The 26,649-nt window shown below is 43.3% G+C and overlaps 1 protein-coding gene across 2 annotated transcripts in view; it reads left to right on the top strand.

Moving 5' to 3' along the window:
- The window catches only part of LOC147028722 (visinin-like protein 1), a 110,937-nt gene extending 90,294 nt beyond the window's left edge, over window positions 1-20,643 (top strand). For both annotated transcript variants that reach the window (XM_085879393.1, XM_085879392.1), the window contains one exon: window positions 15,766-20,643. In XM_085879393.1, the coding sequence (XP_085735519.1) occupies window positions 15,766-15,963 (198 nt within the window). In that variant the 3' untranslated portion in view covers window positions 15,964-20,643. The remainder of the gene's footprint in view (window positions 1-15,765) is intronic.
- Window positions 20,644-26,649: the final 6,006 nt, after the last annotated feature.

Genomic DNA, 26,649 nt, shown 5'->3' with positions numbered 1-26,649 from the left:
GATAATGGTGGGTGGTTACACCTACTATTGGTCTGGTCGCTCTGATGGTTACCATACCCAAGGAGTTGCTGTAGCTGTGTCCAATAAGCTGACCCCAATGATAATTGAGGTAACACCGGTCAACGAACGTATTATGAGATTAAGGATTCGTCACTCCTTAGGTGTCATTTCCGTGGTCTCTGTTTATGCTCCAACTGAGGCGAGTGATCTCACCGTGAAGGATGCATTCTACGCCACACTCGAGTCTGTGGTTGATCAGTGCCCCAGACGAGATACACTTCTAGTCTTGGGGGATTTCAATGCATCGACTGGAACTGATAGGGACGGTTATGAGGTGTGTGTTGGTCCCCATGGGTCAGGAACTATGAACCAGAATAGCACTAAGTTCCTTGACTTTGCAAGAAGTCATGGACTTAGGGTGGCTGGTTCATGGTTTCAGCGCCCACAAGCTCATCGCTGGACTTGGTATTCCAACGCTGGTGGTGTGGCAAAGGAGATTGACCATGTCCTCATTGACAGTCGTTGGAGGATGATCCAGAACTGCAGGGTCTACCGGAGTGCTCAGTTCCTCAATACTGACCACAGGCTTGTTGTAGCAACTCTAAAGCTGCACCTTAAATCCTGGAGAATGGTACCATCCCAGCCTAGGCTGGATGTTGCCAAGCTCAGGGATGAGAGAGTAGCTGAGGAGTTTGCGAACAGGCTGAGTGGACACTTGGGGGGTCTGGGTGCTTTGGGGGGTCCTGAAGAGTTGTGGAGCGACTTTAAGACCACCTTCCTTGATGTTGCCGGTGGATGTCTTGGAACTCACCGCAGGGCAAAGAAGAATTTTGTCTCTCAAGGGACACTGGATACCATTGACCAGAGTCGCAGGGCCAGGCTGAATGGCAGAGCTGAGCTGTTCAGGGAGCTGAGGCGTAAAACTGTACGTGCACTGAGGGTGGACAAGGAGGCCTATGTGCGAGGAATCTGTGAGGGGGTAGAGCATCACCTGTGGACAGGTGATTCTCGTCCCGCTTACAGGGGAATTCGCGCATTACGTTCATCCAAGCCCATCCCTCGGAGCACTGCAGTTCGAGCAGAGAGTGGTAGGCTCTTGACAGAGGAGTCTGAAGTGAAGGCCCGCTGGGCCGGTTACTTTGAGCGGTTGTACCAGGCTGATCCCCCAGCTGTCGAGTTGGACGTCAAGGGTGTTACAATCCCTGTTGCTGACCCTCGAATCAACTGTGGTCCACCTTCGCTTGTGGAAACATGGGCTGCGGTGAACCAGTTGAAACTGGGCAAAGCTCCAGGGATTTGTGGCATCCATGCTGAACTTCTCAAGGCTGGTGGAAATGCTGCACTCGTGTCGTTGCATGCAGTTTTGTGCTCTGCCTGGAACACAGGCATCATCCCAACTGACTGGAAGAGGGGCCTTGTTGTCCCTCTCTGGAAAGGGAAGGGTGATCGCCAAGACTGCAACAACTACCGAGGGGTGGCGCTGCTCTCAGTGCCGGGCAAGGTCTTTGCTCGGATAATTCTTGATAGGGTTCGCCACCATCTGCTTGAGCACCAGCGTCCAGAGCAGTCAGGCTTTACACCAAAGAGGTCAACGATTGACTGTATCCTTGCCCTTCGTGTCCTCACCGAACGCAGACGAGAGTTTCGGCAGGGGCTGCTTGCAGCCTATGTTGATCTCTGTAAAGCGTTCGATTCAGTGAATCGGGATGTCCTCTGGAGGATTCTTGGTCTTCGTGGGGTGCCACCAAAACTGATCGATCTGATGTCTGAACTCTACTCTGGTACTGAGAGTGCTGTGAAGTGTGGTGGTACCACCTCTGACTTATTTCCAGTTGTTACTGGAGTTCGTCATGGATGTGTACTTGCCCCCACACTTTTCAGCACTTGTATGGACTGGATTTTAGGGAGGATGTCGGAGAGATCAAGTTGCGGTGCATCGTTTGGGAATGTCAAGATCTCGGACCTTGATTTTGCAGATGATGTAGCCATCTTTGCGGAGACTTTAGACATCCTTTTGGGGGCCCTCGAGGTGCTGAATGAAGAGTCGGAGCCACTGGGATTACGGGTTTCTTGGGTCAAAACTAAGATCCAGGCTTTCGGTGACATCTTGGATGCTGCTGTCCTGTCTGTGTCTGTTTGTGGTGAGGATGTTGAGGTCATGGAGAGATTCACTTACCTTGGCAGTGATATTCATGTCTCTGCTGGCTGCGAGTCAGAGGTCAATAGACGTCTGGGTCGGGCCTGGGGAGTCATGGATTCACTGGATCATGGGGTGTGGCGCTGCCGGTACCTGTGCGGGAGGATGAAAGTCCGAGTCTTCAGGTCCTTGGTACTTCCAGTCTTGCTCTATGGGTGCGAGACTTGGACTCTGACCAAGGATCTGAGACGGAAACTTAATTCCTTTGGTACCAGGTCGCTTCGGAGAATCCTTGGCTATCGCTGGTCGGGTTTTGTGTCCAACGAGCGGTTGCTGAGAGAGACTCGGATGAGATTTGTTACCTGCATAGTCCGTGAGCGTCAGTTGCGGCTGTATGGACATGTGGCTCGTTTTCCTGATGCTGATCCTGCTCACCAGATTCTCTCAGCGAGGGAGTCTCATGAGTGGAGGATGCCAGTGGGCCGACCACGTGCCTCATGGTTGCAGCAGGTTGACCACCATCTCAAGGAGATGGGGATGGGCCTGGCATCTGCCTGGGGGATGGCCAGACGGAGGCCCCTGGAGTACCGACGGAAAGTGGACGCAGCGACGCGCTGTTCTGGCACATGCTCCCATACCTGACCTATATCTGGCTCAAGCCTAACACTGCACATCACCTATCACCTAGTCAGCACCATCCCTAGTGTCAAAAAGCATGGTGGTGGCAGCATCATGTTACGGGGCTGATTTTTATCAGCATGGAATGAGCTTATCTAGATAGAAGGAACAATGGACGGTGCAAAGTACAAGAGAATCCTTGATGAAAACCTGCTTGAGTCAGCCATGAATCTGAAGCTGGATGGGAGATTCACATTTCAGCAGGACAATGATATGAAACACAAAGCTAAAGCCCCACTGGAATGCCTGAATAAGAAGAAAATAAATGATCTTGAGTCGCCCAGTCAAAGTCCTGACTTGAACCGAAATGAACATTTATGGTGAGACTTCAAGATTGCAGTCCATCGACGATACGCATATAACTTGGTAGAACGAGATCAATTTTCACTTGAACAATGGGCAAAGATTTCTCCATCTCACTGTGCAAAGCTGGTAGACAACGACCCAAAAAGACTCATAGCAGTCGAGTACTGACCTAAAGGGATGAATACTTTTGCAACCAGTGAATTTTGATTTGTAGATGTTTTTTGAGGGTATTTCTGACATATAAGCTCCTTCAACAATGACAGTGTTAATTTTGATCTCTTCAGTTATGAATAAAAAGTTAAATTGGAAAAATTGTTTCTACACAATTCGTAACTCACCTAAATGTGGCATTATTGGAAGCTACAAAACTTTGTTGAGACTGCAAAGTGACTGGATTAGAGCAGTGAATTATTAATGATTCAATGAGAAGTGGTGTACTGATCATCAATTTCTGCCGGTGGTCCGACGAGGGAGGCGACCAAACACCAACGCTTGCATGAAAAACTCTCCATTGTGGCGAGATTGCATGACGCTAACTTTAAGAACAACTGTGCGCATGCTCAATCGACTTGATGGTGCGCATGAAGGAAGTCAAAAACGACTCAAGCAGAATGCTGATTGGTTGTTGCAATTTGGTGAGTGGCGCCTCCTTCTGTGGAGGTTAGTCTTTACGATGACGTAATTGCATTACCGCCTGCTCTCTGCGTGAACTCTGGAGATGACGTCATCAACCATGTGTATGCCGGACTTGAAGAACCGTCCAATCATGCAAATTCTGAGTGCTTGGCTTCACGCGCAATTTTGACTACAATGAATAACATAGTTGATTCTCTGAACAGTAACATCACAGACCGCCTCCAGGGTGGAACTTTCATCGACAAAAGTGTCGATTCTTTGGCCGATAAAAACCGATCTTCCCTTTATCCACCTGAGTTTCTTAACTCCATCAATCTTTTAGGTGGTGCCACCGCACGTGATGTGTCAAGGAAGGTTAACACTCCCGTCATGCTGTTGTGAAATCTCAATCTTTGCAATGGCCACTGTTACGGAACACGTTACATCTTAACCAAGGTCACTGATCGTCTTCTTGAGTGTGCTTGGTCCATTGTCCTTATTCCTAGAATTATTTCTTCATCAAACACAGATCTTCCTTTCCAACTCCTCTGACGACAGTTTCCGGTCAGGCCGGCCTTTGCGATGACAATCAACACAAGCCCGGGTCAGAACTTGCGGCAGTGTAGAGGCCTGCTTCCCACCAGTGTTTTTACACATGGACAGCTGTATGTTGCAGTGAGTAGAGTAGGAGATCCACTCAATCTGCACATGTTTGCCAACCAGAATGAATTCCGGATAAGAAGAGAGACTGAACTTTCTGCAGGCTGACTAATCCACAAGGTTTTTTTTTTTTTTTTTTACTGTGAGATCATATGAACTCAGGGGCAGATCCAGAGTGACATTTTGAGGGTTAATAGTGCTTAAGAAAATGTTTCGTTTTAATATTGAAATGGACCAATTCGGCTCCGTAAACAAAGCCTTTTATAGTTTATTGCAACAAACGTAGGTCATAGGCTATATGTAAAAGTTTAATTACCAGGGGTCCACGACCCCTCTGCACCCCCCCCCCCCCCCCCACTGATCCACCATTGAAATAATAATTTATTTTTTCTTACGGATAATCACGATTGTTCACCTTCACAAAGCGAAATGATGCCAATTAGTGAGATGTAAAAACAATACTTTTTTTTCTCCTGATTGTCACTTTCATTCACCATCATTGGCACTTTAATTTTGCAATTTATCATTTATTTTCATTACGTCTGATCTCTGGGAACATAAAACAAATTCATCACATTCTTTTTGGCAAAAAGTGTGCAGATGACTAAAATTAATGCTGGGTTGTGTGCAGTAAACATAAACTTTTGAGAGCATGTGAGGCAGCACTTCATTGCCCATACACCGCCAAAAAAGATATGCCTCCGCGACCCATATTGAAAATATTAAATAATACTGGCTGCCAGACCATGCGTCCGATATTGTTGAAATTTAAAATACCTGCTCCACATGACTGCTACATCATAATTGTGAAGTTTCACATCGATTGATGAAGCAGTTCAAGAGAAATGTTGTTGTTCGTCTTTCGGCTGCTCCCGTTAGGGGTTGCCACAGTGGATCATCCGTTATGATGCGCATACTGATTTAGCATTGGTTTTACGCCGGATGCCCTTCCTGACGCAACCCTGGTCGCCTCTTACGACACAGGGATAAGGATTGGGTTTCACCATGATTCCGGGCTACCCTACACCCTCTCATAGCGCGGCCCAGTGCAGAGTCCCCGTCCTCAAGCGATCCTCCAACCCAAGCCTCCGAGTAGCCGGATTACAGGCGCACGCCACTACGCCCGGTCAGTTGAAGAGAAATATATATATATATATATATATATATATATATATATATATATATATATATATATATATATATATATATATATATATATATATATATATATATATATATATATATATATATATATATATATAGATATAGATATAGATATAGATAGATAGATAGATAGATAGATAGATATATATATATATTTTTTTTAAGATTTCCATTGAATCCAATATGGCAGCCAGACCATGTGACCTATTAATTATTTGTGAATACCCTGATATCCTCCTGACTTGGGCAACATATGGGTGAAGTTTCTCCCTTGATCGATTGAATCGTTCTGCAGAAGAATATTTCAAAAAGTGTACAGTATTCTTCAAAAAATCATAGCTGCCAAACCTTGTAACCTATGATATCACAGGTGGAGAACTTTTTGTTCCTCATGAATAGGTGATCATACCTGTAAAGTTTCACCTCGATCTGTTCAGTCATTTTGGAGGACATTTTTGAAGGTTTTTATGTTGAAAAAGATATGGCTGCCAAACCACGTGAACAATGATGTCATAACCCCCCCCCCGCCCACACACACACACACACACACACACACACACACACACACACACACACACACACACACACACACACACACACACACACACACACACACACACACACACACACACAATTTAGCCCTAGATGACGTCAAAATTTTTCATACTGCTCGAATAAAGCAGTCAACATACACAATTATGATGTCATAACAAAGCCACCCATGACATCATGAATAAAATCACACTTGTTTCGTATGGGGAGTACTGACATGCCAAGTTTGAAATTTTTCCATGGAGCGGTTTAAGAGATAGAGGTCCATTTTTTCCCCCTTTTTCCAACATGGCTGCCATACCACGTGACCTATGGCATCGAAATTAACATTAAAACGTTCTACAAGAGTAGCCACACCAATGGTGAAAATTTTGTGTCAATCAGATAAGCGGTTGCAGAGAAAACAGAGAAAAGTAGCATGGACAAAGAGATGGACGGACAACCTGAAAACATAATGCCTCTGGTGACTACGTCAGTCAGGTCAGGTTAGGTGAGGTTAGGAAGCATGCGTCAGGTCAGGTCAGGTCAACAAAAGCAGTGCGTCACTGTCAACACTTTCTGCCGGTACTCCAGGGGCCTCCGTCTGGCTATTCCCCAGGCAGATGCCTGGCCCATTCCCATCTCCTTGAGATGCTGATCAACGTGCAGCAACCACGAGGCAAGTAGTCAGTCCATTGGCTTCCTCCACTTAAGAGGCTCCCTCACTGAGAGAATCTGGTGAGCAGGATCAGCATCAGGAAAACGAGCCACATGTCCATACAGCCGCAGCTGACGCTCACAGACTATGCAGGTAACAAATCTCATTTGAGTCTTACAACCGCTCATTGGACAAAAAGTCTGATCAGCGATAGCCAAGGATTCTCCAAAGAGACCTGATACCAAAGGAATTAAGTCTCCGTCTCAGATCCTTGGTCAGAGTCCAAGTCTCGCACCCATAGAGCAAGACTGGAAGCACCAAAGGCCTGAAGACTTCGACTTTTATCGTCCTGCACAGGTACCGACAGCACCACACCCCATGATCCAGTTAATCCATCACTCCCCAGGCGTGACCTCAACATCCTCACCACAAAGAGGTACAAACAAGACAGCAGCATCCAAGATGTCACGGAAAGGCTGGACCTTAGTTTTGACCCAGGAAATCCGTAATCCCAGCGATTCTGACTGCTCATTCAGCACTTCGAGGGCCCCCAAAAGGATATCTAGAGTCTCCACAAAAATGACTGCATCATCTTTGAAATCAAGGTCAGAGATCATGACATTCCCAAACGATGCACCGTCGCTTGATCTCTCCAATATCCTCCCCAGAATCCAGTTCATAGAAGCACTGAAAAGTGTGGGGGCCAGTACACACCCCTGACAAACTCCAGTAACAACTGGAAATACGTCGGAGATGGTATCACCACATCTCACAGCACTCTCAGTACCAGAGTATAGTTCAGACATCAGATTGATCAGTTTTGGTGGCACCCCACGAAGACGAAGAATCCTCCAGAGGGCATCCCAATTCAATGAATCAAATGCTTTGCAGAGATCAACATCGGCTGAAAGCAGCCCCTGCCGAAGGTGTCATCTGCATTTGGTGAGTCCTCGAAGAGCAAGGTTATGGTCAGTCGTTGACCTCTGGTGTGAAGCCTGACTGCTTTGGGCGCTGGTGCTCAAGCAGATGGTGGTGAACCCGATCAAGAATTATTGAAGCAAAGACCTTGCTCGGCACTAAGAGCAGCGTCACCCCTCGGTAGTTGTTGTATTCCTGGCGATCACCCTTCGCTTTCCAGAGGGAGACATCAAGGCCCCACTTCCAGTCAGTTGGGATGATGCCTGTGTTTCAGGCAGAACATAGAGCTGCATGCATCGACACGAGTACAGCATTTCCACCAGCCTTGAGGAGTTCAGTATGGATGCCACAGATCCCAGGGCTTTACCCAATTTCAACCGGTTCATCGCAGACTGTGTTTCCACAAACGAAGGTGGATCACAGTTGATTGGAAGGACAGGAAAAAGGGATTGTAACTCCCCTGGCATCCAATTCAACAGCTGGTGGATCAGCCTGGTACAGCCGCTCAAAGTATTCAACCCAGTGAGCCTTCACTTTGGACTCCTCTGCAAGAAGCCTCCATCTTCTGCTCTAACTGCAGTTCACTGAGGGAGATAAATCCGTGAGATTAGCTTATGAGATTGGTGGTAAAATCGTGAGATTCTTGCCAAAAACGTGAGCGTTAGCTGGTATAGGATGTGTCTGCTGAAGATACAAGCAAATACATTTAAGGGTTCTCCAGAAAAGGCCAAAGGGTTACCGTGTTTTATTACCTTCGGTGAGGGTATTGCATTTGGGTCCGTTTGTATGTTCGTTTGGCTGTCTGTCTGTTTGTTTGTCCACACAGAACTTTCATGTGCTTCTCCACAATCGCTTATCGGATTGAGACAAAATTTTCATCATTGACGTGACGACTCACGTAGAATGTTTCGATGATAATTATGACGCCAAAGGTCAAGTCGTGTGGCAACCATATTGGAAAAACAGAAAAACTTTGGACCTCTGTATCTCTGAAACCGTACCGAGGAAAAATTTGAAACTTGGCACATAGCAAGTACTCCTCATGGGGAGTGTGATTTTTTTTTTAAAATGACATCCTAGGTGCCCTCCTTATGACGTCATCATTGCATATGTCGAATCCCACATCCGATCAGTATAAAATTTTTTGAGGGTCATCTCTGGATAAAATGGTCCAGAGAAAAATATTCATGATGTCATCGTTCACATGATTTGGCAGCTGTATTGTTTTTTTTTTTTTAAATCTTCTTCTCTGATGTGGCTGAATAGATCGAGGTGAAACTTTACAGATATGACCGCCTGCCCATGAGGAACAAAAGGTTCACACATTTGTTGTCATTGGTCATATAGTTTGGCAGCCATATTGGATTTAACATAAAACCTCTAAAAATCTTCTCCACAATGGCTGGACAAATCGAGGGGAAACTCACACAAGTGTTCCCCAAGCCATGGGTGTACAAGTGGCACATAGCAAGTACTCCTCATGTGGAATGAGTGAGGTATTTTTATGATGTTATAGGTGCTTGCCTTTGTTAAGACGTCATAATTACAAATGTAGAACGTTACATCCGATCAGTATAAAAAATTTTGAGGATCATCAAGGGATAAAATAGTTCACAATTGTTTTTGATGATGTCATTGGTCACGTGATTCTGCAGCCATATTGTTTTTGTTTTTTTTAACCTTCAAAAATCTTCTCTGAAATGGCTAAAAAGATTGAGGTGAAACTTTACAATATGACCGCCTATCCATGAGGAACAAGAGTCACACATATGATGTCATAGGTCACATGGTTTGGCAGCCATATTGGATTTATCTGAGAACATTGCAAAGTCGGTCCTCGGCCCACCTGAGCTCCTGACCACATACAAAGCTTTCGTCCACTGCCTGATGGAGTACTGCTCTCCCCTCTGGGATGGTGCTCCTGCCTCTCACGTTTCCTGGCTTCACGCTGTATAAACCATGGTATTTAGGATCATTGGTATCTCCTGTGGTGAGGTTGAGTCTTTGGGTCTCTCACTCTCTCACCGCAGGCAGGTCGGTGGTCTTTCTGTCTTCTACCGTCTCCTCTCCGGCCTCGCCCCTCCCCCCTACTCTGTCGGAGATATGTCCCCCCCCCCCTATATTTCCGCAGAGCACTCATGGTCCACCAGCAACCCCCTTCTGGTAAAACTACCAAAAGAAGAATCAATGCTCACCTTCACTCTTTCATTCCTCTTTTTTCCTGCCTTTGGAATAAACTCCCACACTCTCTTCAATCCCATTCTTCCCTCCCGGTCTTCAAAATAGCTGTTCACCCCCACCTCTTATATTCCCCCATCCAAAACCTCGATCTTTTATATGGCCGTTAATCCACCCCAAACCCACCTCCTTCAAATTCCCTGCTTTCCTTCCTGAAAGTCCCTGTATTGTCCATCTTGTATACCCCATGTTCCACGCCCCATCCCTCTCCCTTCCACAGATCTCCTTATGTCTCTATTCCCCACTGTTTTGTCCTTCCCTCTCCCGTCCCTCTTGTCTTATGCCCCCTTTTCTGTGTGTTGCGTGTTAGCTCTCATACGAGCCTCGACAATGTATACAATATATAGGGTGTCCCAAAAAAATATACAACTTTTCATCTGCAAAGAGGATGGTCATAATGTATATTTTTAAAAAAGATATATGGCTGGATAGAAAGCTGAAAGGTTGATGTTTATTGTACCAATGTCAAAATTGCCATCAAAATTTAAATTTTGGTAGAGAATCGTCGTTTTCTTTTAGACCGCATGTTCGACGTACGCTCCACGTTGGCCGATCACTGCTTGCAAACGCGTTGTCATGTTCTCCATCACTTCGGGAAACGTTTCCTGAGGAATGTTCTGGATTTCTCGGTGGATGTTTTGCTTCAGCTGATCAAGAGTCTGAGGCCTAGGGTTTCCATAGATCCTGTCATTGAGATACCCCCACAAGAAGAAGTCTGGAGGAGTAAGGTCAGGGGAATAGGGTGGCCAGTCAACATCTTCGTAGAGGGAGATAAAGCGGCCCTCAAAATGTTGGTTGAGAAAACGCATTGTTTCTCTGGCTGCATGGGGCGGTGCCCCATCCTGCTGGAACCACTGGGTTCTCATCTGGATCATGTTGTTTCTCCTACCGTCCTGAGTACGTAGCTCAGGCAGATATAATTCGATTTTTTTTGGACTCTGAATGACCGCCTGTCTCACCATTTCCACATTTTCTTCACAATGACCTGTCCTCTTCCGACCACTGTGACCGATGTGAAGGTCACAGATGGTTCTCACATTGGTAACTTTGCGATGGTGCACTTTATTGTCCGAAAGTTTGGTGCATGGCGCAAGTGGATACCGAAATGTCTCGGGTGAAGACGTTGCACCTGTATGACACTTTTCGTCTGGTGCCAAAGTTCAACAATTTTCGTCCGTTGTTGTACGGTCAGTCTTGGCATTTTTATGGTGCTTGCTTGGTATCAAAATAAACTCCAGGGTCTCTGCAACAAGAAATGAAGCATTAGTGACAAAATTACTGCTTTTTTAGGATCAAATGAAGCATTTTAAAAGTTGTATTTTTTTTGGGACACCCTATATATATATATATATATATATATATATATATATATATATATATATATATATATATATATATATATATATATATATATATATATATATATATATATATATATATATATATATATATATATATACTAGTAGTAATGCCCAGCGTTGCTCGGGCTAGCAATAAAGCCAGTGTTGCCCGGGCTTTCTTGCAAATTTCCTGAATAGCGGTTAGGGTTAGCGGTTAGGGTTCGGGTTAGCTGTTCGGGTTAGCTGTTAGGGTTAGGGTTAGTGTTAGGGTAGCTAACACTAACACAAACCCTAACCCTAACCCTAAGAGCTTGGCGTAGCGGAGGTAAACAGCACCCGGGGCAAAGTGGAAATTTGCGTCCCCCGTAGGCCTTAAACTTGAGTGGATTTGAATGGAAAATCCCATAAGGGATATCGATTTATCAATTTTTTTTGAATATCGAAAGTGTTATGGAAAAAATTTATAGCCATTGACCTAAGTTGGACCAAAAGCCATAATCGTATCGAATTTGAATGGAATCCGTTGGAGTTTGTGAAAATGCATCAAAACGAATTTTGAGGGGCCTCTTAAGGAAGACAATAATATCATAAGTATATGTGCCAAATCTTGTTTCATTTCATGCAGTAACAAAAATCTGATGGTGGAACAAAGAAAGGGGCGTGCCGAAATATTTATATATATATATATATATATATATATATATATATATATATATATATATATATATATATATATATATATATATATATATAAATACACCACTCAAAAGAAGTCCTGGTGAGGGTTTGCAATCTGTGATTGCTCTTTTTCTTGTTTTGATTTTAAGATTGCATGATGACCGAACAGTGTTCCCTGTGTACCAGACAAATACAATGCATGCATGTCTGTCCTGAGCTCGGTTCCAGGTAACACCTACATTAAATTATTGTTCACAGCTTTTCCATCTCACCACATCTTCTTTAAACTCTTCAAGCTAAACAATTAAATTCAATGATTTTCTTTCTTACTTTTTCTGTTAACTCCTCTGTTTTCTCGAACTCCCTGTCACTGACTAAGTTGTAAATGCTGCGGTTAGTTTAACATTTTACTTGGTTTTTGTGGACCAGCCTGTGTCTCTCATGAAAAGCTGCCTTGTTGATGTGATGCCTGAGCTTAAAGAGACACCAGACTCGAATTTCAAAAATTGAGTCTCACGAAGTTTGATTCTTTTCAGTTTAATTGTCACCTTCGACAAAAATATATACAAATTCAATGAATTTCACTTCACGGTGATTTTTTTCACGGTGTCAAATGCTTCTGAGAAACTATGTATGTATATATGTACTGTATATATATATATATATATGTATATATTTGTATTTGTATATATGTATATATTTATATTTGCATATATATTTATATATGTGTATATTTATATTTGAATATGTATATATTTATATTTATTTATATTTGTATATTTATATTTATATTTACAGTATGCATACATAAACAACAAGCATTTCAAGGCCATTTTCCCTGCAAAAGCGGGGGTTAGCCTCGTTATGTGTACATATATTGTGTGTGTGTGTGTGTATGTGTATATATATATATATATATATATATATATATATATATATATATATATATATATATATATATATATATATATATGTTACATGCCGGTCATCAAGCAATATGAGTGCATGTGTATATGTATTTATAATGACATTAGTGTGGTGTTCAAATCGATGAAATACGTACTAGTCTCTGTCAAGATTATTGCCAGTCTATGTTGGAGGACAAGATGAACAATATATTTTTTTAACGTAAGGTGGATAAGATTATGTTTACTGCCAGGGAAAATGCTTCAAACTTCAGCCACACCTTGCTCTCCACTGTGGTAAACATACTCCTATCAACATTTAGTTCATAATATTTGTTGCTTCTCGATTTTTTGGCTAATATATGAGAGTGGTTTAAGATTGATGTGGAATTTTTTATTGTAAATAATGTAGAAATTAAAAGCAGATGTTTTGTGCAATGTTATTCTTCATCCTGAGCAAGTTATGCAGGAAGTGATGCCAATGCCTCTCAAAGCATTCTGGATAAAACCAAGATGGTGTCCAACATAACCCTGTGAGCTGTGGAACAGAGGTGCATACTTCAGTATCTTGTGAAGTCGAACATCCAAGCAGCTTAAATTCACAAAAGTCTGAAATTTCATAATTTCATGATGCACATCTTTTACGGAGTTGGGTTTAAATGGCAAATTGAGTTAAGAAATGGCTGTGAATTGGTGAACAATCTGAGAATTCTCACATTCAACCACTCGAGCAAGCATTTGGAGAATCGGTGGATTACTGTATGTGAAATTCCACGAGAATTAGAATCAAATAAAAGACCAAATACTGCATTGGTGTCATAAGAAGGAACCCAAATAAACAAGGAGCAAAGATAATAATCATGCAGGAGGAACCTCGATAGGACACACCATCGATGAATCAGAATATGGTGCAAACATAAATGTTTAATATTAATTAAGTTGGTTTCAGAAGTGTGGAAACAAGCTTGTCTCCCTTAAAATTAACTGTTAGGGTTAGTGCAAGGTGGATACCAAAGTCAGTCATGCTTGATCAAAAGGCAACATAGATGTCCATTGCAGTCGAGTTCCAGGCAAACTACCAGGGATTGGAAATGATTCTCTGAAGAAGAACGTGAGAAGTTATGAGACTTTTGTGTTGCTCTTCCATGAGCCTCGATATTGTATCGAGAAAAAATTAAATAATAATTCAAAAAAGAGTCAACATGAACCAGCAAGGAGTGGAAACCTTATTGGTTCCCACAACGAAGCAAAAAAATAAAAAAAAGAGTCAAGGTTCAAACATCAGTTTGGAAGCTTACGAGTAGTGTTTTGGAACCTTAATGGTTTCTTAACTTAACCGTGCCAGAAAACTATCAATGCATTGCAATTCAATGACTTGTTAAACAATGAAGTAAGATGAGCAGCATAGAAGCAACGGCTCGGTATGCTAGATAGGGGCGGGACTTTACTGCAGGATAATATGCGCCTTCACACGGCAAATGTGACTGCTACTACTCAAGTCGGGGATGAGTTGGGACGTTCAAAATCATCCCCCATGCAGTGAAACATAGCACCTTGTGATTTTCATCTCTTTGTACCATTCATTTTGCCTCAGCCCTCCGACCCTTCCAAACTCCTCGAGAAGCATTATTGCAGTTGCTTCTTCTGGGTTAAGCTCCTAAAATCCAGTTTTTCCACACACTTCCTTTCTTTTGTTCCTCTTTTTCCCCAAGACAGTTCAATCCCCGTCTTTACACCAGGGCTTCATGCAAACGATGTGCCAACATCCCTATCCTGACTCATAATACCTTCTACCCCCATTAAACCTATTTAACCCAGTTCCATCTTCCTTGCACTTTTCTGTGTTTTCTGGCCTCCTGTCTCTTCTTTTCCTATTCATTCGATCCCTTGCTTGTTGAGTCCAAATGTGGCCAAGTCAGTTTGTTGTCTTTTATCTTCTGACATCATGCTCTTCCATGAGCCTAGATACTGCACACAAAAAATACTCAGAGAAATTCTGGGTAGCATTACGTTTACAAATGATGAATACGTCGAACATGTTTCAAAAGATTTATATGCAAATGATATTAAAGTGCTCCGATGTCGATGGGGCAAATGTGTAAGGTGGAACAAGGGAACACCTTGAGAAATAGGTGAAGTTTCAATAGCTTTTCCATATATATATATATATATATATATATATATATATATATATATATATATATATATATATATATATATATATATATATATATATATATATATATAGTCGATGCTCGTGTGGGAGAGTTAGAACACTGAATGGATCAGGATGTGGCAGTACAAAAGGAACAGCAGAAAGACATGGGGGAAACACCAACATTTTAATTTTTCGAATCTGTGCCAACCTTGAAGGATGCTCATACAATGCTGGTGATACTTGTGCACATGTGCATGATTTACAAGGAAAGTTGTTGACAATGGACACGATGTAGCGTTTGAAAATATGTTCTTCAGATGAAGTCAAATGGAAATTATGAACAGGTCAATGTTAGGCCCACAAGGAAAGGGATGCAGATGTTTTTAACATTGAAATATTGGATATGTTTCTGTTTAAATAAGCATTTGTGTTTCAGGATGCATTTGAGACAGTTGATGCTTTCCGTCATGCACTTATATATTGATATATTTGCAAATGTATCATAATTATATGTTGAGAAAGGTGATTATGCTTCACTCTGAATCTCTTCCTTTAGCCTCCAGTGTGTCCTTGGAGTCCATCAGGGATTCTCAGACTAACTTCACTTTGTACATGTCCGGGAGAAAAAACTAATTAAAGAGGATTATGCAGATTAACGCTGACATAGACTTTAGGTGCCACAGGACAGGTAACATATTTGAGCCACGGGATATTCCATGAGGCAAGATTCCACTACTGCTCTTCACTGCATCTCTACCTGTCTTTCCATTTCCTTTCAGGCGATCTACAAGATGGTTGGGACGGTGATCATGATGAAGATGAATGAGGATGGGCTGACCCCTGAGCAGCGGGTCGACAAGATTTTTGGGAAAATGGATAAAAACAATGACGACCTCATCTCGCTGCAGGAGTTCACTGAGGCTGCAAAAAGTGACCCATCCATTGTATTATTGCTTCAGTGTGATGTGCAGAAGTAGGGACAGAAGGATGACACTCCATCTAGTACTGACTCATCTAATGCCCTCCATCTTTCTTTCACATCCCTACTTTTTCCTCACTACTCGCTTGCACTTCCACCACCTTATTTCAATCATTTTGATGTCTTATATGTCCGTCATGCTTCTTTTCAAACCTACTGAAATCTTCTGCTGCTCACCAACAGCACCATGATGCAGAGCCTTTATCCAAATGTTCTTATACTGTGCTTCACCTTGCTTCACTCACCGCAAGCCACCCTGACTGACCTCACCACGACTTCCTCTTTTCTCACTCTCTTCCTCATCCAACACAACTTTCCTCCTGACTTACTGACATTTTGTTTCTTTTTGTTGCGTCTCTCACCCAATTTCGACCTGAGCTTCACCCGCTCCTGCAATTTGAATATGTCAGCTTAGCCTTTGACAAATGTGTCTCAGCTGTAAAATCATTGCTTACCTCCAAGATTTTTTTATTTATTTTTTAACCACCAAATATAAAAATCGACTCTTAAAGCACCATAAAATTCTGGAGCAAAATGTACAGGAAAGAAGAGCTATTTTTCTTTACTTGTCACTGAAGGAAATCAGCGCTAAGTATTATTCATTTTCTCTCCACTGCTTTTCGTTCCCGTCCAGTTGACGCCCCAAGTAAACCGGCGCATGGAGAGTCAGGAATTATCCTATCAACTGTTCTGAAGGAAAATTGGTTTCGGTACCAAATTGCTGTTTCCTTTGTTTTTCTGCCAATTTTAACTTTAAAATTATTTAAATAACTAAAAAGGAGCGTTTTTGTTCTTCCAAACACGTTTCATAACTCGCGTGTCTATATTGTCCCCGTACACGCAATACGGAAATTTCCAGCAACTTCATCACGGCTGAGAGATTTGATGGAGACATATAAACCCATAAAGAAAGGATGTCTCTTTGTGCTTTGTTATGTCTTCAGATTGTCAAGTCATGTGTGTTTCCCATTGTTCATCATTTTGTGTATGTGCATGGGTGATTTGCATAAGAAGGTAAAAAAGCACCCTGGGTAAGAAAAGCAGAAGTAGTTTGCAAGGACATATTAATTTCTGCTGTCATGAATTGTGTGAAGGGTAATGTTGTTGTCCGAGGTCATTGGTGTTTGTGTGCATGGCCTTAAGGTGGAAGAGTAAGCTAAGAAAAATAATTTTGGGGAAAAAAGGGAAAAAACAAAGAATGGATGTTTGGGGTCGTGGGTGTGTAATATATTTGTGTGTGTGTGTGTTTGTAATATGGAGAAGGCTTCATATAAACATATCATGAATTGTTTAAAATCTGTAACATGGGAATCCGACCTTAAATTTGCTTTCAAAATTAAAACTAGCCATAATTATTGTGAAGGCTATTGCTGGTTATGAAGGTTACAAGGCCATGAAAAGAAAGGAAAAGCCGACATAAGTGTTCTCTTGGTCTGACAAAGTGTCAACACCCGAGACGTCGGCTCGTCATTGCTTGCCACGGCAGTTGGCATGCCTTTATCAACGTTCTGTCGATTCCATCTACCATTTAAAAGTCTATTGGAATGACCAGATGAAGTCGTACGCCTTATATATTGAAGCGTGCAGCCAACACTCATGCTGGTGTTGGAGGTTCTTTGGATGATGCCAGACCACGTAACCAATAATTGCTGAATTAAAACGTGTCAGCTGTCCTCTTTCTATCAAATTTAATAACAAATGAAATAAAGACAAAACTTACATGGAAACCTTATTTTTGGTTGGATAATATATTGGCTTTTCATTTGATTAAATAAATAGGAACTGAGTTGGTGACCAATCAAATGTGATGCAAAGAGAAATAGAAAGACACGTCAAATCAAAGTCTGCTTCCAAACTTCCAGACTGTTGTTTAGGTTGGAGTTTTTATTGAGTTGGTATTATAACATTCTATTTACAATTAGAAATAAATAGCCTCGGGCCCACAAAGCAATATTTTCAACAAACTGGAGCACATGCATTCATTCATACACATACACATACACATCTGCGAAACATCAGTCCAGCTTATATATTGTACTTGCTCATTTTACTGATGATTAATTAGAATTATATAAACCTGGCAATTAAGAGCTCTAAATTGTCAGTTATACAAATTCGTGCAAATAGCAGAATCTAGTGCTTATATTGAGTAATCATGTCGAAGTTTAAGAAAAAAACCACCAGTTCAAGAAATGGATAAATTATGGGAGTGGGCTTGAGGGTTCAACTCGTCTTTCCCCAACAACAGTTATCCTTTCAGCAAACACCTTCCCCATTCAGACACGCCGCCATCTTGCAATCACATGATCATTCGCCCATAGCAGCAGAAGTACATGACATTGTTGCTCCTCCATTTCTAATTGCTAAAAGGTTTAAACTGCAATGAGTTGAATAATAAGCGAGAGTGACAAGATCTTCTTCTTTTAAATTAAACTTCAATTGCCCGGCCTGGAAGTATGGCAATGCTTTTTGGTATTATTTTTTGCTTTTCTCACGAGCCACATCCATGCCTGCTCATTTGGGATGCACCTGGGGACCAGTATGTGTGGATAAGCATGTCCACCTGGTGGGTCTGTAGTTATACATGTGAACTTTTAGACACTTTATTGCGGTGATCTCCATCAGTATTGCTATATATATATATTTAAAAAAAACAACGTTTACGTGTAAATGCGTGTAGGTAGGGGACGTTTTGGCTTTGGGTGTTTTGTTTTCCTCTTTCCCCTCCTCTTTCCCCCTTTTCATTCAGCGATTGCGTGTTAATGTTCTTCGGCAGCATGCTGCTCTTGTAGCTTATTCTGCTTATGTGACCTTCTCCCCCATAGAACAGTACTTTGGTGTTTCTAATTGGATGCCCGTGAGTAGCTGTGACTCTTATATGGTGACTACATATGTCAATACTATAAAACTATGCCATGCGACATGCTAAGACAGTCGATGCAATGTCTGCACTGTCGTTGTTGCATAAACCTCTTTTACGCTACACTACCGATGAGGGTAGCATTGATTTGTCAGCTTTTGCTGCTTGCTTTCCAAACCCTTTGGTTTAACTTATTGCACCGACTACTTCTATGACATTCTTGTGGACATTTTTGGACATCAAGCAGTTTTTGGGAGTGTAACAGGAGATTATTGTGTTGAGTTTACATGTGTTTAACATATTGCATGTCAAAGAGATTGTGAGTCATTTTAATATGTATAGTTTACTTTTTGCTGGGTGCCAACGTTAAATACAATGTCACACATGGACCGCATGCCTTTGCGTAATCTAAATCCACCATTTCCCATTTGACTGTAATATCCTGTGACCAACTGCCTATCGATGACACCACTGGATAAAATGATTCTTGTTCTCTCGATATATTCGTCGATCCATCTATCCCCCCCCCCTTTCCTCCTTGGTATGCCTTGCTTAAACAAATTTTATATCACCTTTTTTTGTTTGATTTAAAGGAGTTTATCCCCAAACCGTTACAGACTGGTTGTTGATATAATCTTTTGTAATTGTACGTGATTGTTGAATGCTGCATTTTAAGGGTGCTCAATGGTCGAAGCTACTGACTTTATTCATCCCTGTCCTCATCGCCAATTTCGATGAAATATTAGTTTCAAATTTGCCAAGCTGTTGCATTTTCTTGGAGCCCCATTTGTTTTCTTTTGAATTTGAAGCAGATGAAGAACAAAACTCAGTTTCGAACTTGTGGTGGCAAACAATATTAAAATAATAATAATAGTAAGAATAATAATAATCATGAAATTATAAAAACAACATTGACATCCTATTAAAGTCATGTATCAACGTCTGCAATGTAGAAGAAATGCAGTGTCAAACATCATTGGATATCTATGAATGAACTTTTGGAAATAATCAAAACTAAGACACTTTTCTTTCACCTACCCCATCACCCCCCAACTTCTCAAGTTTATTTTGCGTATTCATGGCGAACAGGGAGAGCTTCAAACACTGCCCTCGGCTTGGCTATTCTCTAGGAATTGAACTGCAACACACCATGTTGCGGGAATGGGAATTGGGTTTCGAGTCAAGATTCAGATTAAAAAAAACACAACTCATTCTACTGTGATGAAAATAAAAGTACATGCATGCAGACATGAACTATACAATAAAAGTACAATGCTATAACTACTTGATGAGAGCACACCCTCTCCATTATGCGGATTCATGAGCACTGGGCAGAGGGTTAATGACTGAAAGGGTCATTCTCTGAATGAAAATGAACATTGACAAGTATAAACATGCTTTTATGTTAGTGTTTAGCATGGGCGTATGTAGCATGTTATTAGGCTTGTAATGAATAGTCGAAGAATTGAAAACAGTTTATCTTCTTTTTATTTTTATTTTTTGTCATTCGTGGCTGGGAGGGAGTATTGAGGATGTAGGGATTTCATATGGGAAAAGGGAATTGGGGATAGTGGGTAATGTTGCTGTAAATGTATGAGCATGGGGTAAAGGGGGAAGGGGTATGGTTGTATTTCCAAAAAGTGCTGCTGCTTCTATATTGCGCAATCATGTGAGTGTTGAGTGTGTGATGTGTGTATGTGAGTGTGTATGTGTGCTGTGTCGTCAAGTACCTTGTGTCTGTGTAGCTACATGTGCGGTTCACGGAGTGAACATGTGGACGTTGATGAAAAATAAACTTTTACCTGATGTAGGTTCTAATTGTGTGTCTGTATGATGTGGCTACCTTTGGAGTAATGCACAACTATTTACATACAGCTTATCTTTTTCTTCTCAGCAATAAAAGAGGAAACTTCCCCCATTAGTATCGATCCAGTGCAATATATCAACTGCCTTTTCCAAAAGGAAAATAATCCATATTTTATTGCTCATAGGATAGAGGTGTTCACAAGCTTTTTTTCACTTCTCCATCATTGTTCATCCTATGGTGGTTGCTACAGGTATTTGAAGTACTTGCAGAGTACTCACCCTATGGGAGATCTTGCTCCAAGTATGCAGCACGTTCTTCTGATGCATACCTTTATTTGGGTGGTGTACAGGCAACTGACAGCTCTGTATACACACAAAAAAAAAACTCGTGAAATTATGTGCATGAAGCAAAAGCATACCTACTGCTTGTAATTCATAATACCTCACTGTACTTGAAAATGTGGGGACAGGAACACTGTACTGTGAATGGTAGAGACTTGCAATACCCACCCACACCTGGAGGCGGCGCTACATGATACACATTTACAGAGAGAATTTCCGTTCCAATCTTCACCTCCCCCCATAACCACTGGAAAAGATAGAAACACCCCCCCCCCCACACACACGAATTGGGATCATGCTGATCCTGTCTAGCAAGTCAGGATGTAATTGGCCCAGAACTGCAGGAGGAGTAGCGCGACACACTCACGCAATCACCAGTCCATTAATTATAGTAAGGATGATGCATGATTTTGGGAATCCTGGAGGTGAACAGCTACCTTCACAACACCAAAAGTTTGGAAAGAAGGCACATACAGTATATGTTTGTTTGTTTTTGAAAACATTGTCGAGGCTCGTATGAGAGGGACCACACAATGCACAGCAAGGGGGGGGGGCATGACACAAGAGGGGTGGGAGAGGGAAGGACAAAACAGTGGGGAACAGAGACATTAAGAGATCTGTGGAAAGGAGAGGGATGGGGTGGTGAACATGGGGTATACAAAATGGATATTACAGGGACTTTCAGGAAGGAAAGCAGGGAATTTGAAGGAGGTGGGTAATGGTTTTGTACTGCCTTCACAGTGCTCCCTTAGAATCACAATCACATTCACAGTGAAGTGAATAAACAGCACTTTACACAACAAGAAGATATGGTGTTGGAGGTCCACACTCTTTATGGAGCGTCAGGACACTCACGACAAATTGTGAATATTTCCGTGGGAAATAACCAACACTGGACAGGTCATATATATATATATATATATATATATATATATATATATATATATATATATATATATATATATATATATATATGTATATATATATATATATATATATATATATATATATATATATCTACGATATAAATGGCAGTCCTTCTGTCTGTCTGTTTGTTTGTAACCAATAAGCTCCTAGACCAGTGACCCGGTCTTGATGAAACTTTACACACATATAGACCTAACATTCAGCTCCAGGACGTGCTAAGTGGCTTTCCATAAAAATGAAAATATATATATATATATTAAAAAAAAAATTCCATTTAAAAAAAAAAAAAGGCTTTCGAATAGTGCGCCGGCGTATTAATTGTAACAAAAGGTTTCATGGTTAAAAACGCTTGGGTTTTTTGAAATAAAAAATGTTCGTATTCGTTGACTTTTTAAACATACACATTCTCCTGTTATTTGAATTCTCGAACTGCACGTGCACGGCAACAGCTAACTGCTGATAGATCTGCTCATGAATGAGCCAGGCAAGCGGAGTCAGCTGCAGAGAGAGAGAGAGAGAGAGAGAGAGAGAGAGAGAGAGAGAGAGAGAGAGAGAGAGAGAGAGAGAGAGAGAGAGAGAGAGAGAGAGAGAGAGAGAGAGAGAGAGAGAGAGAGAGAGAGAGAGAGAGAGAGAGAGAGAGAGAGAGAGAGAGAGAGAGAGAGAGAGAGAGAGAGAGAGAGAGAGAGAGAGAGAGAGAGAGAGAGAGAGAGAGAGAGAGAGAGAGAGACACAGAGAGAGAGAGAGAGAGAGACACACAGACACAGAGAGAGAGAGAGAGACACAGAGGGAGAGAGAGAGAGAGAGAGAGAGAGAGAGAGAGAGAGAGAGAGAGAGAGAGAGAGAGAGAGAGAGAGAGAGAGAGCGAGAGAGAGAGAGAGAGAGAGAGAGAGAGAGAGAGAGAGAGAGAGAGAGAGAGAGAGAAACAGAGACAGAGACAGAGAGACAGAGACAGAGAGACAGAGACAGAGACAGAGACACAGACAGAGACAGAGACACAGACAGAGACAGAGACAGAGACAGAGACAGAGACAGAGACAGAGACAGAGACAGAGACAGAGACAGAGACAGAGACAGAGACAGAGAGACAGAGACAGACAGACACCTAACTGCAAATAGAGTATCATACCGACGGGCGAGAGAAGCACAAAACTCACGTTCTAGCTTTCTAGGTCCGGGTTTTGGCAGGACATCAAGGACAGTTGCCACTGCTGCTAGAAACATTGAGTGGCTCAAGGCCGCCTTCAGCTATGACCTCTCCGAGGATTATGGCAGCATAAAGCCTTCCTTCCATAAATCTGAGGAATAAAAGAAGCCTTCCGAATTTTCTCCATACAACTCATGCCTCAGTCAAACTAGCGTGATGAAAATAGGGCATATTACCAGGTACTTCAGCTAGTTATCTATCTATAATTCCAGCAATCTCTGTGTGTGCGTGTGCGTGTGCGTGACCGCTGTTTCTCGACAACCACTGGTCCGATCTAATTGAAACTTGCCAGGTATATTGCTGGGGACCTGAGCATGTGCCTTTTCAAGGTTTGATATTAATCGGACAAGTGGTTCCCAAGTTATGGCCATTTATTTACCAACCAATGGCAAGACACGTTGTTGCGTGGGCATGGCCGATGGTGAAGAGAAGCACAGCGCGTTCCCCATTACAGGTTACAACGTACGGACTTCCGGATAATGATGACTTCGTGTATTATAATAATTTCTCGATTTCTTATGCGCTTTATAGATAAACACAATGGCCCAAGTTATGATGGACGGACAGATGGACGACGCGCCTTCCGATAAGCTTCCGAGAATTACCTTCTGTTCTTGCGTATGACAGTTTGGTTGCTGGGGTAGCTATCATTTCATGGAAGCATTGCTGTGCCGCTGATGCTGTGCCCCTCTACCAGTACACTTGTACTGATTTCGCCAACCTCGGAAGGATGACAGGCTGAGTCGACCCCACCTGGTGCTAATTCAGCAGCCAACGGGGCTCAAACTCAGGACTCTAAGATCCTAAGCCAGCCACCCTAACCACTAAGCCCACACCAGGCTTTGGAACTACATTACAGGTGAGCTAAAACGGAAACGTTTCATTTTTTTCAAGTTTCTTTAAGTTCAAGTGTTTCATTGGGGTGTTGGTTACGCCATTTCGCGAGTGCTCTTCAAATTTTGATGGCGATACCGCTGTTGGCTGTTGGATACCGGAGTTAGGAAGGCAAAATAAATTAGATGATTACAATGAGTAAAAAATGTTTGCAGTTGTCACAAAGCAATGAATCTCTACATCACAGCAGGATAGCCGAGAGGGATGCACGCTTGCTTTAAGCTGTCAAGCCTGGGTTTGAATCCTGACTCAGCTTGAAACTTTCATCCCGGTGTTTCACAGGCATGGTGATTCATCAATGTGTGTGCCGTCTCTCATATGGATGTTAAACTGGGTGTCACATTTGCCGGAATCACCCCCCCCCACCTCTCCTGTCCCCCTCTCCCCTCTCTCCACCCTCCCCTCACTCACACCTTCCTCTCTCTCCCACTCCTCTCCCTCTCTCCGACCCCTCTCCTCCTCCCTCTCTCCGACCCTGCCCCCTCCCCCTCCCCCACTTTCCTCTCCCCTCCCTCTCCATCTCTCTCCCACCCTTCTCCCGCTGTCTTCCACCCTCCCCCTACTCTGTTGAGGGGACCAGTAAGTTCTGACAGATTAGTTTTGAATTTAAAATTGCTCCCCATCGGTGGCATGAATGAATTGGATTCGGAGTGAGCCGTCCGGAGGGGTGCAAAGGTCGCTGCATGTGCGAGCATGCATACAGGCAGGCCTTTTCCAGATAGATAATGTGGGTTTTAAATGCTCCCTCCCAGTTTTATATAGAACCCAGCAGTTAAAAAGAAAATGTTGCTGTTTGAGCACATTTTATTGCCCTTCCCTCCCCTCACGCTGCCTCCCCCTCCCCTTTCACTGCATTTCCTTCCCTTCCCCTCACACCGTATTCTTTTCCCCCCACGCTGCCTTACCTTCCCTTGCCCTCACGCTTCCTCCCCTTCCCATTATGCTGCCTTTCCTACAGCTCCCCTCACATTTAACTCCTCCCAAACCCCCCTCCCGTGTTCAACCCCCCCCCCCATGCACATCTCCCGGCAGTCTCCGCATGCTCTATTAATGTTCTGTTTTAATGTACCCCATTTCATTCAACCTTGTACTACCCTCCCCCTTCTCCACAATTCTCACAACCAAACACAAGTTAAGAATCCCTCCCCTCATGCTTACCTCCAACCAAATCCCCTCCCCTCCCCACTTCCCCCCTCCTCTCTCTCTCCCATCCTCCTCGCTCCAACCCCCTCCCAGAGTGTATAATGACATTTATTGAAGTGATGCTCCCCCCCCTTCCTTGCTCTTCCCCCATTCGAAGCTCACTCATTCCTCACCCCTCCGAGCGACACCATCTGCCTCCCTCCTTGCTCCCCTCCCCTCCCTCCTCTCTCCCCCTTCCCTCCATCCTGTCTCCATCCCTGTTATCTCCCTCCTCCCTCCTCTCTCTCTCCCCCTTTCCTCCATCCTGTCTCCATCCCTGTTATCTCCCTCCTCTATCCCTCCCCTCTCTTTCTCCCCACGGGGCTTCTTGCCTGCTTGGACATGCAGCTCAGTTGTAATTGTTTGAAGGACGTGAACCCCCTTTATCGCTGGTTTTGAAATACAAAAACATAGGGAAAAGGTCGCAGGTGTGCTGTATCACATGATTGGGTTTTCGTATATCATGCCTCGCCCGCTAGGGGTGGCAGGAATGTACTTCCGGTCACGCAATAAAGCAGAGTTGATGCTGGTACGCTTGCTTCTTGCGTCCCACTGCACCTCGTACACTCTAGTTGGTGACGAGGATGATTGAAAACGGACCTGTGCCCGTTTTCGTCGGAGACGATTTCGAATTGTTTTCGGAGCAATTGGGATGCTATTTCCACGCGAATGATGTGGTCGACGAGAGCAAACAGAAGTCGATCTTCCTCGCTTCACTATTGGCGGAGCATTATCGACTACTGAGTGATTTGGTGGCGCCGGACAAGCCCCGTGATGACGGGCTGTCGTTTCAGGACATTGTGGAGAAAATGAAAGCACACATGGCGCTGGAGAAGTCATTACAGCTCGCTCGGTACCAGTTCGATCGCCTCTCGAAAGGTGCAGAGGAACGCGTCGCTGATTTCGTGGCGCAGATTCAGCATTCTTCCGTGGCATGCAAGTTCACGGCGGGGGAGCGTCCAGCTCGGCTCAGGGATCGTTTTATTGCTGGGTTATAAGATGCGAAGGTGGTTTCAGCGGTTCTACGGCTGAAGGGTGAAGCCATTACATTCGACTCGGCGGTCAGCACGGCTACAGCAGACTCGCGGGGATGTTCGGGCCATCACCGGCCACGCGGGGTCGCGAGCACCCCGGGACGCACGCTCGACCTTCGGTGCGGGTCGGACGTCGCTGCGCGGCTGCATGTGCGGCGAATTGGCCCCGCGGACGTGTTTGGGATGCGGAGGTCGACACCTGCGCCGTGCGTGCCCGTATAAAGGCACCGTGTGTTTGAATTGTCACAAGGTGGGTCATCTGAAGCGTGTGTGCCATGGGGCGCCGGCCACCGTTAGGGTCATGGACGGCGATGTGCGAGGCGACTCGGGGCGGAACCGGCGGCCGTTGATGGGCCTGTTTTCAATTGGCCCGGCGGCGGCGCGCCCGATGACGGTGGAAGTCGAAGTGAACAAAACGCCGATCACGTTCCAGGT

This window comes from Eptatretus burgeri, chromosome 4, assembly GCF_056783735.1.
Source record: "Eptatretus burgeri isolate ZD-2024b chromosome 4, Ebu_testis_v1, whole genome shotgun sequence".
In the NCBI taxonomy this organism is placed as follows: Eukaryota; Metazoa; Chordata; class Myxini; order Myxiniformes; family Myxinidae; genus Eptatretus; species Eptatretus burgeri.
This window is presented reverse-complemented; position numbering and strand designations above follow the sequence as displayed.